This window comes from Caloenas nicobarica, chromosome 1, assembly GCF_036013445.1.
Source record: "Caloenas nicobarica isolate bCalNic1 chromosome 1, bCalNic1.hap1, whole genome shotgun sequence".
NCBI lineage: Eukaryota > Metazoa > Chordata > Aves > Columbiformes > Columbidae > Caloenas > Caloenas nicobarica.
In genome coordinates, this window is record NC_088245.1 from 13,925,833 (window position 1) to 13,938,966 (window position 13,134).

General features: G+C 37.7%; 2 protein-coding genes across 4 annotated transcripts in view; one reads left to right on the forward strand and one right to left on the reverse strand.

Moving 5' to 3' along the window:
* ARMC10 (armadillo repeat containing 10) lies at positions 1 to 13,131 on the forward strand. 2 transcript variants are annotated; one of them, XM_065632280.1, is made up of 6 exons: positions 1 to 161; positions 1,440 to 1,585; positions 2,629 to 2,763; positions 4,050 to 4,226; positions 5,299 to 5,370; positions 6,509 to 13,131. In XM_065632280.1, the coding sequence occupies exons 1-6, from the start codon at positions 17 to 19 to the stop codon at positions 6,761 to 6,763; spliced, it is 930 nt and encodes a 309-aa protein (XP_065488352.1). In that variant the 5' UTR covers positions 1 to 16; the 3' UTR covers positions 6,764 to 13,131. The 2 variants fall into 2 exon arrangements, with proteins under 2 accessions (XP_065488352.1, XP_065488361.1); XM_065632289.1 differs by lacking the exon at positions 5,299 to 5,370.
* The window catches only part of NAPEPLD (N-acyl phosphatidylethanolamine phospholipase D), a 21,414-nt gene continuing 17,985 nt past the window's right edge, over positions 9,706 to 13,134 (reverse strand). For both annotated transcript variants that reach the window (XM_065632263.1, XM_065632271.1), the window contains exons 4-5: positions 12,064 to 12,178; positions 9,706 to 10,958 (exon numbers count right to left, since the gene is read on the reverse strand). In XM_065632263.1, the coding sequence (XP_065488335.1) occupies positions 10,833 to 10,958; positions 12,064 to 12,178 (241 nt within the window). In that variant the 3' untranslated portion in view covers positions 9,706 to 10,832. The remainder of the gene's footprint in view (positions 10,959 to 12,063; positions 12,179 to 13,134) is intronic.

Sequence of the window (13,134 nt, forward strand, 5' to 3'; positions counted from 1 at the left end):
GCGGCGGCCGGGGGAGATGGGCGAGCGGCGGGGGGCGGCGGTGAGAGCGGCCGCCGCCGTCGTGCTCGGGGCGGGCGCCTGCTACTGCCTGTGGCGGCTGGCGGCGGGCGGCCGGCGAGGGCCGAGGGCTGCGGCCGGGACCGCCCCGGGCCCGCCCTCAGGTGAGGCGCAGGGCGGGCGGGAGCTCCGCGGCGCGGCTGCGGGCCGAGCGGCCCCGGCCGGGCCCCGCCGTGCCGGTGATCGCGGGGGAGGCCCCGGGCGGCCGTGGCGGGGCCGGGGCGGTCCCAGCCCCCGCCTCTGGAGCGCAGCCCCGGGCCCCCGCCCGCCAGCGGCCTCGGGGGCAGCTCTGCCCCGGTGTGGCGGTGCCGCTGGCAGCCGGGCCGCGGTTTTAAAGGGCTCTAAGCATGTTCTGTTTTTTAAAAAGCCTAATTTATTTTTTTAAGCCCCCTAAAGTGTATGTTCTATCGGTGTGTTTACTTCCTGGTCTTCTTTTTTTTTTGCTATCCTTTTATTAAACTTATTTATGTTCCCCTGTAATTCAAAGCTAAACAAAGTGTTTATATGAGGGTGAGGATAAAAAACAATTTTGTTTTTCAAGCTAGCTTTTCTATTAACTTAGACCTCTTTTTTTCTCCTTTTCTCCTTTTCTCTTCTCCTTTTCTTTTCCTCCATGGAATACTATGATGTTTGACTAGTGGGAGGGTGGCAGCAAATATGTGGAATTGTAAAGGGCTGTTTATCTTCTCAAAAGTCATTTCGAGTCATCTGTGAGTAGTGCAGTAGTCACGGATCAGTGTTCAGGCTATGCAGCTAGCTAAATAGTTCTGCCTCCAACCTGGCTGAAAATTGTCTTTGATGGCATTTGTGTTACCCTTTTATGAAAGCCTTGTGCTCCATAACATCATCCTGACTCAGAAACAGCCTTCCTCAGTTGGCCAAGTGATGCAATTCATAACATTCTGGCTGTTACTTTGTCAAAGGGCCTCAGGGTACTAGCAAAACATTGTTACCATAATTTCTGGAAGTAGTAGTCTGCAAGTTGGAGGTTTTGTTTTCTTTTTCTACAGCGTCCAGACAGATTACCACATTTCATTTCAGGCAACATAAGGGAAAAAAATTAACAGGTTTGGTGACTATTCCTAACAATTTTGAAGGCAAGGTTTGCTGTTGGTTAACTAAAGAGTAATGTACCCCAAGCTTTTATTAGGTATTTCTTTTAATACTTTGAAAAGAGGTAATCAGAGGACTCAGGGTGAGGGAAAGGATTGTAGTCCTGCTGTAAACCACTATTTTTTTCCATGATATGATGGTTGGGTACAATCAGAACAACGTGTCCCACAACAGAGAGCTAAACCTCAGCTTTGTGAAAAATGTTAAGTGGTAACTAAGTGAAATGTCTCAAACTTATTATCAAGTATTTTATTTTTAAACACTGACAGACAACAGTACTCCAGTGTCAACCCATACCATGGATGCGGATGCTCTACAGAAACTTATTCATTTGCTCCAGGTCACAGATGATCCATTAATTCAAGAGCAAGCTTTAATCACCCTCAGCAACAGTGCCGCCTTCTCTGTAAATCAAGTAAGTATTGTTCTGCAGAAAACAACAGTGATTCAATACCAGTCAGGACGGAAGATGAGAGGTTCTGTTTTGCTGAAGAGTGACGCAGGACTGAGAGCTAGTATAGCTTGTGTTCTAAAATCCATTTTATGTCTATGCCTTAATTTCTGCTAGCCCAAGTAATATCATTTACCAGCTTTGCAAAATTTATCTCAGCTTAATGTTTGTACAACCTAATGTCTGTACAGAGTTCCATATTTTAAAAGTGCTGTAAATATTAATATATCTTTTGTCGTATGCCATTTACATCTTAGCAGCTTTCCAACTATCCGGTTCTCTGTGAATGAATTGGAAATATGATACAGAGAAACTTTGAGCTGGATGTAGATTTTCATGCCTTTGTAAAGGTTTAACCTCCAGGGTCCCACCCTTTTTTTTTTCTTCATTTTTTTTCTTTTTGTATGATACTTACGACATGTCTATTCGAGCTTCTCAAAGCTGTTTTCTTAATATAAATCTCTCAGAACAGAACATAACTGAATCCCAAGGCACATTGGCCCATTTTTCATTTTCTTGAAAACAGTACATGTTTTTTCAGTGATGGTTAGAGTATAAGTGAGAAAGACTTTTTAAAAATTCAAGTGTAATTGATAGATAAAGTTTCATAACTTCTACTCATAGTAACATAAAGCTTCATCTTGGGATTCTGTTCAGTCAGGACTTTTAGGTACTATGGCCTGGCTCATCTATTCTATAAACTTACTATGCAATAACTACCTTTGATTCTTTATAATCTAAAATGCTTTAAGCATGCTTTGCAGGCCAGATTTTAAAAGTGAAGGTGTTGTGCCATTGTCAGATAATACTTTGACCCTAAGCAGGTCTATTCTTAATGGAAGCAATAAAGCAATATCTGCTGACACTCTCTCTTCAAACAGAATAGTCTGTTCTGGAAGTCTTCATTCACAGTTTCCAGTTGAGTTAAAATGGAAACTTTGAGGAAAGCCTTTACCATTTAGTGTAAATTTTGAAAAATCTTATTTAATATCTGCTTTATATTTCAGGATATAATTCGAAATTTGGATGGCCTTTCCGTTATTGGAGGGATGCTCTCAGATTGCATTCCCAAAGTTAAAGAAAAAGCACTAAATGCGCTTAATAATTTGAGTATGAATATTAAAAATCAGGAAGAGATACAGGTAAGTTTCTGAAAGAGAAAAATCAGAGCAATTGAGACACAGGAGACAGTGCAGGGCTTTCAGCATATTTGTTAACTACAAGCTGGGATGCCAAAATGTTTTGAGGTTGGATGTACAAGTCAGCACATCTGGATGATCTCTGTGTCCCAAGGCCAGAAGGAGAACTTGAACGTGCACTGCGTCACTGGCACTGGCTTTTTTTTAAAAGACAGTTTGGAAACTTGGCAGTTTGTGTTCAGCTTTCACCAAATGCTATTAGAGATTGTGCTGCTAAGATTATAGTGGAATTATCTGAGGCAAGGTGATTTCCAAACACATCTAGAAGATCATCAGTGGTTGTTTAATAGGCTGGATTGCAGACTGAACGTAGCATGACTTCTTAGGCATGGGAGAAGAAAACAGTAATTGATCCCCTGGGTTCAAGTGAGACCAATTTTTCAGGCTGATACTTTTTTCTTAAAAAAGTGTGTGATAGCAATAAGTCCCCCTGGTAAATTCAGTAGATGGTAAGGATGAGAAAGGACCCACCATCAAAAAAGCATCCACTTCTGACATTATCAGATTAATCAATAGCTCAAGAAGTGTCCAAGCAGTGAGCTGACACATTTGAAGATTTTTAGTAGTTTTTTCACTAGTGTAAAAAACCAGTAGTTTGACTGTACGTGGTAGTTTGCAGCATCTTTAACACTGAGCAACTTTTTTTAAAGTAGTGCTTCCCAACAGCAAATATTCATATAGGCATAGAGGTAGAAAACAGCTCCTTTGGAAAAAGCAAAGTAATTTTTTTTTCTTAGTTAGGACTCCACGATTCATTGTATACTGTCATCCAGAAGAAAATTTGGTAAAAAGTAGTTGTTAAAAGTCAGTTGTCGTCACCATTCCTGAGGAGTACTCCAGTGAATGGTTGGAAAAAAGGGTTTCATTCCGAGACTTGTCCTTAGCTTGTTCTCAACATTTAAGAAGACCTTGGTTGCTGCAAGTGATTTTTTAGAATAACTCCTTAAAGAAAATGCGCCACTTCTGAGATTGAGTCAAAGAGACTGGGTTTTCAGAGCAATTTATGATTCTAGAAGGTTAGTGAGCTAGACTCTGTAATGTCTGCTTATATCACGGCAATAGAATGTTAGAATGTTCTTGTTTCCACACCTTTGATCAGGTTATGTATTCAGGCAGCACTCTTCAAGAGGTATTTACACTACTGTGGCTAGGCTACTGATAGTATTTCTGAATAGAAAATCTGCTCATATTAAAAAAAAGTCTTTTTATCTCCTTCCCTTTTTTTCCAGGTATATATTACACAAGTTTGTAGGAGTGTTGAGTCAGCTTCCCTGAACTCTGATCTGCAGCTAGCTGGACTCAGGTTGTTGACAAATATGTCTGTTACCAGTGACTACCACCATAAGATGATAAACTCCATTCCATGCTTTCTTCATTTGCTTTCAGAAGGAACTGAAAGAACACAGGTACTGCGTAATGCATTGTTACTGACCATTTATGGAGCTGCTTTACTTGCCTCCTTGTTACTCTTTTTGTAAAATGGTTTAGACTGGGCTTAGAAAATCAAATATTCATTAATGATAGCAGATAGTGCATAAAATACATAAAATATGGATCTATATTACTTAACGTAAATTCAGGAAAAGGGGAGGAAGGGAATCTTGATATTGGAACTGCTGAGCTAGAGCTCTAGCAAACCAGCGCTGTGTGCACTCCTGCTGTCCTGTGCCTTTGCTGTAGCGACTCCAGAATTCTCTTCTGCTCGCTGCACATTGCTGCTGCGTCACAGGGGAAGGAGGATCTGCATGTGAAAGGCTTCACTGATGCATGAATCTTTCCAGGGAAACACACCAAGCAGCGATAACCTCAGTTATGGATTTCTATTCCCTTATGCTTATTACATCTCTTGTAACTCTAGTGACTGCAGTGGGAAATGGTGCTTATTTGTGAGTTATTGTAATATTGAAAGAAAATAAAAGCTTCAAATAGGGACCAAATTCGGTGTTTATTCACGATGTCGTGGATATCAATGTACTTAGTTGCTCTGTCAGATCAAAACTAGTTTTCCAAAACACAAGTTTCTACTACACTAAGCAGACTTGTTTTACTTAAGTACAGGAAGTAGCATTTGGTCTTTTCCTAGTGTTTAGTTAAAAGGTTAGTGTCATATGGTCCAGGAAAGTACACGTGTATTTGGATGTACTTCTGATCACATTTTAAATACAGTACTTAACTATCCTCTGTGTATTTTAAAAATATTCCATATTTTGCCTGCTGAGTTGTTTATAGATCTTGCCTTATGTTGATGTTTAAGGCAAACTGAATTTGCTTCTAAAATACCTATACTTAGTACATATGTTCTAGGGACTCCATAAGCTTTGTTTTTCCCATACCAAAGACTGCAGTGCAGAACTCAAGGTGTTAGTTGTCCCATTCTACCTTTTCCTGTCCAAGTGAACACTGACATTATTGATGCCCTGTACTGCTGTACTTAGCGGTTTGGGAGCTTGCAATGAACTTGTATGCTCCTCATTTCAGATTCAAGTTTTGAAAGTACTTGTGAACTTATCTGCAAACCCAGCCATGACAAGACATCTTCTTAGAGCTCAAGTAAGGTTCTTGTGTTTCATGATATTTTTAGCATTTACGTGGATATGTGTGCAGATATGTGCATACATTAGAATAATTTTAATGTATTAGAAGTATATATGCAACTCCAGAGTAAAATTCTGGTTAAAATTAGTAGCTAGAAGTGCACATTCCTTCACAGGCTATCCTTCTTCCAGAGTGTAGTGTAATACAGATACCGTGAGTGCAGAGGGAGAGTCATAGGGCCAATGGACTTGAAGACAGTTGGTCACACTGCCTGTGCACCATTCCAGATAGTCAGTGACATGCAAGAGCTTGTTCTTCTTTCCACCAAAGCGGTAGAACCATGAACTTTTCTATATGATATACCCCGTACCTTGAAAAGTTTCAAAACCAAAGCCCAAATCTCATTTCCAGACATGCTGACCAGGTACAAACATCAAATACAACTGGTACTATAAATGAGCCTTCTCCGCAGCTGTTTCTACAGCTAATGTACTCTACCTAAGGGGACCAAAGTCCACTTAAATCCCCATCCCTTTACTCAAACACAGCCATAAGACTCTTCTCTAAGCACTGTAGGTGAACTTTCCCTGTGCGTTTACTTATGTCTTCGCGGAGAACTTTATCAGACGTTTGCTGCTGCTGGCCTAGGCGTACAGGTTTAGTTCAGTTGAATCCTTTCCTCACACCAGAACACAGAGTCAGGGCCTGGAGTGGTGCTGCATCCTCCTCCACCTCCCCTAATCAAGTGGCTTTTATTTTTGAGCTATCTGCCATGAGCAAAGCTAGTCTAGACACTACCAGCTTTTCATTATTAAGCCAAGATTAGGGTAGCTAAATACTCAGTTCTCTGTTAAAAGCGTATCCTTTTACCATTTAACAGATGTGCTAACATAAAAACATTCAGAGATTGAAAGTACAAAGCATTTATTAGCCCGTGATGCACAAGCTGGTCTTTTCTAAAGAGGAAACACGTGTGCTGTGCAAGTTTCTGGTGTGCTTTCACAGCATATGGAGTTCGGGTATTTCATAGGGTTTCTATTCTACATGGTTTAAGTGCAGATTTCTTTCTTTTTTTTTTAATTGAAGTTACAAGATTTAGTTACATGCACTTACTGCTGCTGATTAAATATGGATTATTTCTTGAAAATCCTAGGTGCCATCATTGCTGTTACTTTTTGACACTTGTATAAACAGAGATATTCTGCTTAGAGCCCTGGTGTTTGCCACAAACTTGAAAAAGAACATGAGAATTGAAGATGGCACTGGGATTCAGGACCAATACAGTGAAGATTCCATTTTCTTTACACTGTGCAGGGACTCTACCCCATTCGCTCAGAAACTGGCATCTTTATTGCATCACCCGGATACAGAAGTGAAAGAGCAAGTTGTGAGAATATTAACACAATAGTGATTTTTTTTAAAAGACTGACCTGATGAAAATATCGAATCTTAAGAATGCTATGCTAAAAAAAACCCAGCAAACAAATTACTGAATACTACCATATTACTAGGTACAAATCAGTTGCTACAAAAGAGAATGCAATGTATTTAATATAGAGGGGATAACAGATTTATTTTATGAGCAAGATAAAAGCAATAGTGTAATTAGTATTGAGACACCACTGTACAGCTTGTAAATGTACACAGAGGGAGAGGAATAGTTTAAAACATGAAAACTTCCATATGTGCATGAACATTTTAAATGGATGAGTAAAGTCAATCGAAATATTCTCAATGTCAAAGAATTTTTGTTGCCCTAAATATTTACAGCTGTTGAATAAATACCTCTGTAGAATGGTGCATTAAAGATTTAGGAATTAAAGATAGGTATTTACATTTTATTAATCTGATATTTACTAAATGGGTGCAGCCAAACCTTAGAAAATATTAAATAAAAACAATAAACCGTCCTTGGCTTCCTACAAAATTAGTGTGTTCAATGAAAGCTGTGTACTAAAGTTACCCAGCCTATGTTTTTTCACCTTACCTGCACAGAATATTTTCTAAAACTACATCATCATATACTCCATTATATACATATACTCCATTTAGCCAAACTGCAGTGCAGTTAACCACAGTCATGCAAGGTTTCCACACTTGAAAAAAAAAATCAAAAGGCTTTTATCTTGCTCTAAAATTGTCACTTTAAGGAAAGCATACATATTTTCCAAAATATTTTATTATGAGTCAAGTATTATCTACAGCTGCAATTCAATGTTCTCAGCGTTATTAAAAAAGTCTACGAGAGCAGTATCATACACATCTTTATAAAAGCTTCCTGGTCTGTAGCAGCCCTCGAGCCCACTTTCCCTCGAGAGCTTTACCCCTTTTTCTCTGCAACTGAAACGTCATCAGAACAAATGCTTCTGTTGAGTTAGCCCCCATAAAGTTTTAGTCATCCATGCAGTGTTAATTCAAAATGAAGTGAAATACATATGAACGTCATTGTAAAAGAACCTGAAGAAAGTTTTACTGATGAACGTAAAACATAGTAGAAAACCCTTCATACTAAAATGAGACTACTAAAACTTCCTGACAACCACACCATAAAGTAAAAAAGTCTGAGATGTAAAAGCTAGAAAACAAGTTTTTTACTTCACATTTTTAAGAGACCTGTATTACCTGTTACCAGATGCTTCATCTTTCTAAGTTAATATACCCACTCTGCTCGTAATAAAATATTATTCTCTACTTTTTCTGTAATTCAGTAGATATTTATTTTCAGTGGGCAACTTTGCAAATAGCTAAAGCTGCAAGAAAAATGTGACCTTGAAAATACAATGTATCGATGCCCTGATCAATACAGGGGTCAAGCTACATGTATCTGATTTATCTATGTAGGTAGTTTTAACTCATCAGGAATACAATTAAGGCAGAAATAGAAGTTGGCCTGATTCCCAGTCACAACTCTGACAACCCTGCTGCATTGACACTGAACTTCTCTTTCTCCTTCCCACTGCTCCAAAGACACTGTTCATTTTGTAATAAGCAAATTGCATTACAATCACTTTATGTTTTGCCACTTTTTGTAGATGTAATTTTTTTTTGCTTCTGTATTTAATAAAGAAAAATAAAGGCTAGGTCAGACACTCAGAATTTACCAATCCCATCTTTCTCTTCTGTCGGGAACTCAGACTAGGCTGTTCAGGTATATCTGATATATATATATATGTTTTCTTAAGCTCAGCAATGGAGATGTCTGGATGTCCTCCTCCATGTTCTCTAACCTAAAAATAAGTTTTTCAAATATCTTTGTGATAACTAATGTTGATCTCTTATCCTCCGCTTTCATAGCTGACAGAAACAAGTGACCATTGTCCCCTTTTCTAAAAATACTTGAAATCTTGTTTTCTCAGTCTTCAATTTCTGGTCTAGAAAGACCTATTTTTAAATGTTTTTTCCTAGAACAATGCTACTGAGATGTTTTAAAATTATGCAAGACTTCTCCAAGTGTCTTCACACAAGTGTGTCTAATTTTCTTTATCCCACACCCTAGATGGAATCGTATCAGCACCAAGCAAGGTGTAAGTCACCATTCTACATACAAATGCTGTGAATTAATAGACCCCAAACAAAACATATACACCATCCTGACATTTAGTGTCTGATCCTTGTAAGTCAGTACTTCTCTGCTATGTGGCTGCTTATCTAGTTATTCTGTATTTTATTTCTATTCTTTCTTTCTAAAGTATAGGATTTTACAAATAGTCTTACTGATGATTTTTAAAACTGAAAAACAAACAAACAACTTCAATTTTAACCATGTCCTTCAAGTACTCAAAACATCCTGCAGCTTCCTGTCCTCCACAGTATTATGAACATGTAATATGCATTATGTTATCTAAATTGTTACTGAAGTTATTGTGTAAATAATTAGGCCTAATAGAGAGTTCATCTGAAATACCCTCCCCAAATTAACACTTTTAAACCAGTTTTGAACAAATTCTGGTGAATACATCTAGACCACACTAGAATTAACTTTTCAAATAAAGAAATCTTGATGTTTGTCAAATATGAATCCCAACAAAGGAATATAAGACATTTTTTCTTACATACAAGTGTAACCCTCTGTTCCAGAACCCCTCCTCAGCAGGAACATGGACTAACTGATCTTTGCCTCCTTTGGCTGTTCTTTGCTGGTATTAAGATCTGTAAGACTTCCAGGACTTGCCAATACAAATTTTTAAAAGATAACTGTCAACAGTTGAAAGATTACTTCAGTTTGTTCCTAGCATGAAATCTCATGAACTGGTTTTAATTAGTTGCCAGAAGTTCATATCTTTAAGTTGCAGGGAAATAATGTGTCTTTATTTATCTTAATCAAGTATGAACATAAATGTAATGCACAGCAAGAACAACAACAAAAAAATACACACATCCTGAAGACCAAAACAAATCATGAACAAAAAAAAAAATGATTTGCCAATGAATTATGAAGGAGAATAGCAACCCTTTTTATTGGCAACAATAGGCTTTAATTCTGTAAATTAGCATGGCAATTTCATACAGATACATTTAGCCAAGTTTTACAATACTGAACAATGTTGTAAGCTCTCATTCAACTTTAAAATTACAGGGAAGCTGTAACAAAGAGAAAACACACAGCCCTTGCTTAAGACTTTTCACTTATAAACCAGTACTTAATAGTAGGCTGAGTCAACGCAAAGACAAGCGCTGTTAAGGGATTCTTCCATTTCATGTACTGCATTGGACAAGAAAGTCATTTTAGACACATTCAGGCCTAACTTAAAAATATTGACAAAACAATGAAATTGTGCAGATACTCTGGCCAGCAGTAAGTTTTACACATCAGTGATGCAATATTAAATATTAAATCTCTCTCTTTAAAAGGCACAATTCTTTAGATCATGGTGAAATTCAGCTTTTATCGTTGATCAATATATGAAAATGTAGAAGCACTCAGTAAAATAATTATTTTACTGTGCCTGTGCTTTAACAGCACAGCTGTATTGGAAGACTCCACCCCACAAATCATACAGTGAAGCTGTCAAGGTACAGGGCATAACCTCAAGATTAATGACTGACACATGGGAGGTGACATTCTGACAATGACCAATTCAAGTCAGCCATTAATTCCAAGAATATGTCCTGTGCTGAGGTTATTATTGCTGTTGCAGGTAAGATGAAGAGTTCAAAAAAAAAAAAAAAAAAAAAAACAAACCCCACAGTAATTTATCAGTGGTGTACATAAGAGTTGAAACTGCAAGTTATTCCCAGACAATATTTTATATATTAACCAGTTTCTAGATCACCTCTCAAAATTTATAAACAATGTAAGTAGTAAAATTTATCATGAAATTGGTATGCAAGTTTGAGTTCTGCAGCTGACAAACGTGGCATCTAAAAATCCAATTCACTCAAAAAAAATCTACTTTGTAAGTACATCATATTAATAGTTGTAACATTAGTTGCTAGTTCAAATCAAACGAGGCTGACAAAGAACTGCTACTGTTTCATTATTCAAATCCATCGTTTGTACTCAAGTCCCGTGATTCTCCGTGGTTTAAGACAAAGAAGTCTTCTTTTTTCAAGCCATATCTTTCAAGAGCTTCATTCAGCTTAACTGGAGGATCCAAGTAATACTGGAAGAATAAGAATAATATGAGGGACAATATACCATGGCAGCATTTGGGAGAAAAGAAAGCATATAACTAGCATCCAAAATTCAATCTTCTTCAATGAATTGAACTAATCTCCGAAGCAGAGGAAGGATGAGCAGGGCAGCAGAGGGTGCTTCCCCTCGTTCAGTAAAACGAAGTTGTCAGCTTTACTGTTTAAAAACTAGTGCCATTTATTTCAGTGAGGTCCCCCTGGAGCTACTTCATGGTGTTTTTTACATTTCAGAAAAGGCATCATGAGGGAGGAATCATCCATTTTTTTGCGCTTCTAATTACACGTTAGCGTTTGCACTGTGGGCACTAGTGACACCGCTTATTAGAAGCATTGTGCATAGAAAATGTTACATCCAAGAAAACTTGACACACCAGGTGAACATAGTTAACAGCATTAGGACTGAGTTGTAAGATAAAGTGGTGCAACTGATGCAAAGATAAAGTTGAAAAACAGCTACCAGACAAGGTGTGTCAAAGGGGATGTAGATAATTCCCTTTCACTGCATTTTAGTCACTGTTAAGGGACCTGGGGTAACCTCCTTGTAAGAACTGCAGACTTGGTGGGGGCTGGGAATAAAACAAATTTAAAAAAAAAAAAAAAAAAGGGCAACCCAGATTAACTCAGTTTTTCATATTTTTGCTGGTATTTAACTATGAATCAACTATTAAAAATGCTGTTCCATTTATTTACTAGACAGACGTGATTAATACTGTATTGACCTACAGGCATGCAGTCCTTACAGTCTCCAGGTGATGCACTGCTGAGCTTACTTTTATTATTGCTTACATCTCCCCACCTTTCATGTTCTTCAGCTTTCAGATATCAGAAATCCTCCATATTTGTTCCAGTAACTCAGTACTTTCAAATTAATCTTAACTGTGGAAATATTTTACGTAATTGGTTATGAAAAGCAAAGTATTGTTTTTAACTTTGGTATGTATTGTAAATTTTCACTCATACAAAGTTTACATTTTAAGAATGCATTTACAGATATGTAGGTTAAACTGCAAGAGCAAAGCTTCACGCATGATTGTATACTCAGGGAATCTGAACTCGTGTAGTGCTGAAATTTACCTCATTTGCTAAAGCAAAGGTCCCCCAGTGAATTGCTACAGACTTCTTGGCTTGAATATCAATATGGATTCTTACTGCTTCTTCAGGATCCACATGCTGGTATTTCATAAACCACCTACCAAAATACAAAGTACATTTTTTGTGTCACCTAATTCAGTCAAGATTTCTTCTTTACTTTTATTTACTTTCATTTACTTTCATCACGCTCACCTAATAAAAAAAATTATGGAGCATGTACGTCTGGACAACATACAGAACACTCAAAATCAACAAGCTGGAAGATACCAACATGCCCACAATATAGCAGTTAATGTATTTCACTCCCCTTTTCAAAACTTTTTTTTTCCTTATCTGTATTTTTAATAATATAAGGACATATTACTGATGCCTTGAGGCATTAAGGCCACAGATTTAAATCCATCCCTTAAAAAATTTCACACTTGCAGCACACACCAAAGAGCATGTGCTTCAGAGATAGCCTGAGGCAAGAGTGGTAAAGCAGAAGAGAGAACCTGGCAATTCTTAAAAGATATCAGATTTTTACCATGTTATTCTGATTCCTATCTTCCCTTCCCAGCCTATACATGCTTTGCTTCCAGCACTATATGAGCATTATCATCTAAAAGTTTAGATACCTCATCCTAAGTAGGATACAGATGCCTGAACAAACAGATCTTTCACGCTCTATAAAGGAATCATCTTTCCAGATAAATTGCAAAACCAGCATAAAGACTGAAGCAAGGGGAAAATGCAGCAAATTGCATGCATCTGAATGGGCTAGATTAAGTGATGCTATTTCAGAAAAAAAAAAGTAATTCCAGATTTTCACTCAACATTTTTCATGGAAGAAAGTAATCTGATTCATCCTTGCTGTGCTTAAGGCTGAAGAAAAATCTCTCCAAAAACACCACAGATATACAGGCAAGCATTCTAGACATCTCAGCTCCATCTGCCAATTGCCTGCCTTTTTGTTTTTTTTTTTTTTTGTCATTCAGCCATGTCCTTTTGCCTCAGCAATTTCCTTTTCTTTTGCCTCTGTATTCTATTGTATATTCTCAATAAAGTATACCT